The sequence below is a fragment of the Procambarus clarkii genome, chromosome 33 (assembly GCF_040958095.1).
Source record: "Procambarus clarkii isolate CNS0578487 chromosome 33, FALCON_Pclarkii_2.0, whole genome shotgun sequence".
In the NCBI taxonomy this organism is placed as follows: domain Eukaryota; kingdom Metazoa; phylum Arthropoda; class Malacostraca; order Decapoda; family Cambaridae; genus Procambarus; species Procambarus clarkii.
In genome coordinates this window covers 28,029,277-28,033,086 of record NC_091182.1, presented here as the reverse complement: position 1 = coordinate 28,033,086, position 3,810 = coordinate 28,029,277, and the positions used below count along the sequence as shown (strand labels likewise).

Sequence of the window (3,810 nt, the reverse complement as noted above, 5' to 3'; positions counted from 1 at the left end):
CTTTACCTCCAGCACCGCTATCTTCAGGGGAACCGTTTATCTCTCCCTCCACGTATTCAAGGGGGGGAGAGGGATTTACTTATCCACAAAAAAGAACATACATAAATGATGTTTAGTCCAAAAAAGAAAAAAACGCCCGCTTGAGAAATTTCTTTCGGTTACCTTTCAACGTGGCGAGTCAAGGATGCCGTGACCTCTTGGTTCCAGGTCAAATCTGTGATTAAACAAGCGATTTGTCTTTCCCACACGCATCCGGGGCTCGAACCCTCGCCACAGCCGGGTCGGGCAGCTCTTGAATGACCCGAAACGCCTCAAATTCACCGAGATGTATTGAAATTCATCTCTGAAAAGTGACAAATGGTGAGCCATATATGGAGATTGGGGGAGGTGGTTGGGGAGGGTGGTGTACTGGGAGGGAGTGTTGGAGGGTCCAGGGGGGAGGGTGAGAGAGCCAAGGAGTGGAGGGAGCACTCAGTTGGCCTCGGCACGTCGTGCAGGTAACACGTGAGGTACACCGTCTCTCCCGTCACTCCCTTACCAGGTGAGAAAACTCGAGTGACAGGACAAAAATTTTCCCCGTTTTGTTTTGTCTTGAAGATGTTGTTACAGTGTCATATAACAGTTGTTGTTGTTACAGTGTCATCATATCTCAGTGTTTCTTGTACCGACTATATGAGGAAATTTTTTGCTGTAATTAATCCGTTTCTCGTTGTATCTTACAGATGTCCTCGAGGTTAAAAAGCCGCTAGTGGGAACGTTAGCCAGTGATACAGCGAATATACAGAATTCAGTGATGCTGGAACAAGCTATCTAAAACAAGTGTGTGTGTGTGTGTGTGTGTGTGGGGCACAGAGGGAGCTCGGATATACAGTGAACCTATACGTGTCAATAATGGCCAAATCGGAAAACGAGGTGTCACCTCAGGTAGGCGGAAGAAACACCGTGGACGATAATAACAATAGTGAAAATAAAAGCCCAAACGATAGTTCCAGTAACATTACGAGTGGTGGAAACTCGTCCGGAGGGAAGTACCAGCTGCGGCCTCGTTCCCTGCAGGCCCGGCGTCGCTCTGACAGCGAGTGGAGTCTCCAGGACTCGTTGAGACACAAGCCGCGGCCTCCGCCGCTCTCCAGGTACCGCAGGAAGACGGCCAATGCCCGGGAGAGGTACCGCATGCGGCAGATCAACACGGCCTTTGAGAGCTTGCGGGGCGTCCTGCCATCCTGGGTGTGTAGTCGCCGCCCCGCCTCGGATATGACCAAGATTACCACCCTGAGACTTGCCTCGGCTTATATCCGATCCCTCCAGGATATACTGGATGGTAACGCCCACCAGGACACCTGCTCCTGGGTGCTTTCCAGCATCCTGGAAGAGGCCTCGACCAGCCCTGGAGAACCTCAGTCCGACATCACATTCCAGGAATATCAGCCCCATTTGCAAACCAACAATCCTATCAAGATGCAGCAACAGCAGCAGCCCGCGATGCACCCACCTCAAGAGTCTGATCTGGTGTCGTTCCTGTGCGCTTCCTCTGAAACCGCAGTCTTCCAAGACAATCTGGAGACGTTCTCGTACCTGTCGCCTATGTCCGAATCGGAAGCCGTGTCGTTACTGCTGGGATCTGAGCCCCTCCGCCTGTGGAACGACGGTCAGCATTCGCAGGTAGTGTCGTGATGAAGTGGAGGGGTAAATAAGACTGGCCTAGATGGATGATTTAAGTTTCTCCCATTAGCAGAGGTGTCAAGGATAACGCTGATATCATATCGCCAAGGTCGCGTCGATCTGTGTCATTGTAGAGTGAGGAACGTAAGGCATCTGCGGCGTGATGCCTCCTGACTGTGATGAAAAAAATAATATAAATATATGTGTTATATATATTTGTGTTAACAGAGAAGCGTATTTTTCTGATGCATGTTGTCATGAAGTGTCAAAAGTAGTCGATAGATAGTGCAAATTATGCTTATGATAGATTATATTTAATGATATTTTACATTTGGTAAATTAGGTAAAAAAAAAAAAGGAACTATGCAAGGCAATTTAAACACTGCCCGGAGTGGAGATATTTTGAGAAATCTCGTGAGAAAAAGGTATGCTACACGCGTAAATATATTCACTATTCAAATCTTGTTAATTGATATTCCAGACGAGTACAACCCCTCCTCCTTCCCCCCCCCCCTCCTTCCCCCGAGCGATACGTGATTGACAGCGTGGATCTAGCGTCTTACAGAGTTAAGGGTCGTTACAGCACCCCAACTGTGATTCCCTAAACTGTTTCTTCTCGCCAGTGCCAATATTATTACGATTATTAGTATGATTATTATTTATTTTTATTATTATTCTCCCTCATTCCCCTCTTCACCCATTCTTTGTGAGGTGTGAACCCGTGTACTGAGTAGTATGACCTTATTCTTAAGCGACTTATTCTTAAAGCGATTGGACAACTGAAGCGATTATCAGTTGCTTGTAATTATCAAACGATTCAGGCGCGTTATTATTACAGTTTGTATCATCTGTTTCTGAACATCTACACGCACACACGCACGCACACACGCACACACGCACGCACACACGCACACACGCACGCACGCACGCACACACGCACAATGGCGGGATCCAAGAGTCAATGCTCGATCCTGCAGACACAACTAGGTGAGTACACACATGTTCGACCCTTGAGGCGGGACCAAAGAGCCGAAGCTCAACCTCCGAAAGCACAACTAGGTGAATACGCACACACACACACACACACACACACACACACACACACACACACACACACACACACACACACACACACACACACACACACACATATATATATATATATATATATATATATATATATATATATATATATATATATATATATATATATATATATATATATATATATATATATATGCAGACAGCAAGTCACATTAACGTGCCTGAAAATCACACTCGGAATATTTAAATACATCTATAATGAATTTAAATTTCCCCCGCACATATTTCACCCAAATGATAAAACTACAGTGAGGAAAAGTTGTTTTTGCAATAAATCGAAACCGTCTGTAAAAATGACGTACGTTGTTACGGCTTCAAGACTACTGAGTCAACGCTTATAATATAATAAATGAGACTTGGGTGAGTCCATATCAGCAAGAAAGATTCATAAGAGTGTCTTAAAGAATCACTCGAGATGCGATTGAGAGGATTCGAACCCCACCATATTCCTCTAACACAATGATACATTATAACATTTAACCATCCCCCCACCTCTCAATACTGAACTTCCTGGTTGGTTACTTGAAAGTTCACATCCAGTGTGACGAACTTTAAATAAGAATCACAGCTGGAATTTGACGTAGAAGATATTAACAGCATTTCAAGTTCAAAAAGAAGGCTATCTATCCTTCGGTAAAAAAAAGAATTTTTGTGATATCAATATCTATTAACATGTTAATGAAATGAGGAAAAAAAGTAGATAATGTTATTTAATTAGTCCTACTCTTCTCCTTCCTTATTTTAGGAATTCTAGTCAGCCCACCGTGCCATAGCTCTTACGAAGGAGGAGAAATGCCTAAACAATATTCTTAGAAACAGTCTGAAATGTCCTGTGATTTAAATGTTTGTTGTATATATATTATATTATAAATATATATTTAATATATATTATAATATCCTATCCGTGGTTTTTTTTTCACTTTTGTAACATTCTTCTCTGTGTCATAGAATTAAGTTATTTTATTGCTATTGTGTAAGTCAAACAAAAGGGTTTTTTATTTAAGTGTGTGGAATTTGATATTAAAATATGAGACTTTTTGTAGA

General features: G+C 43.1%; 1 protein-coding gene across 1 annotated transcript; it reads left to right on the top strand.

Annotated features, from left to right (window-relative positions):
- Nucleotides 1-473: 473 nt before the first annotated feature.
- LOC123765354 (transcription factor 21-like) lies at nt 474-3,810 on the top strand. Its single transcript, XM_045753903.2, has 2 exons — nt 474-541; nt 723-3,810. Exon 2 carries the CDS (start codon nt 892-894, stop codon nt 1,672-1,674), a length of 783 nt encoding a protein of 260 aa, XP_045609859.1. The 5' UTR covers nt 474-541; nt 723-891; the 3' UTR covers nt 1,675-3,810.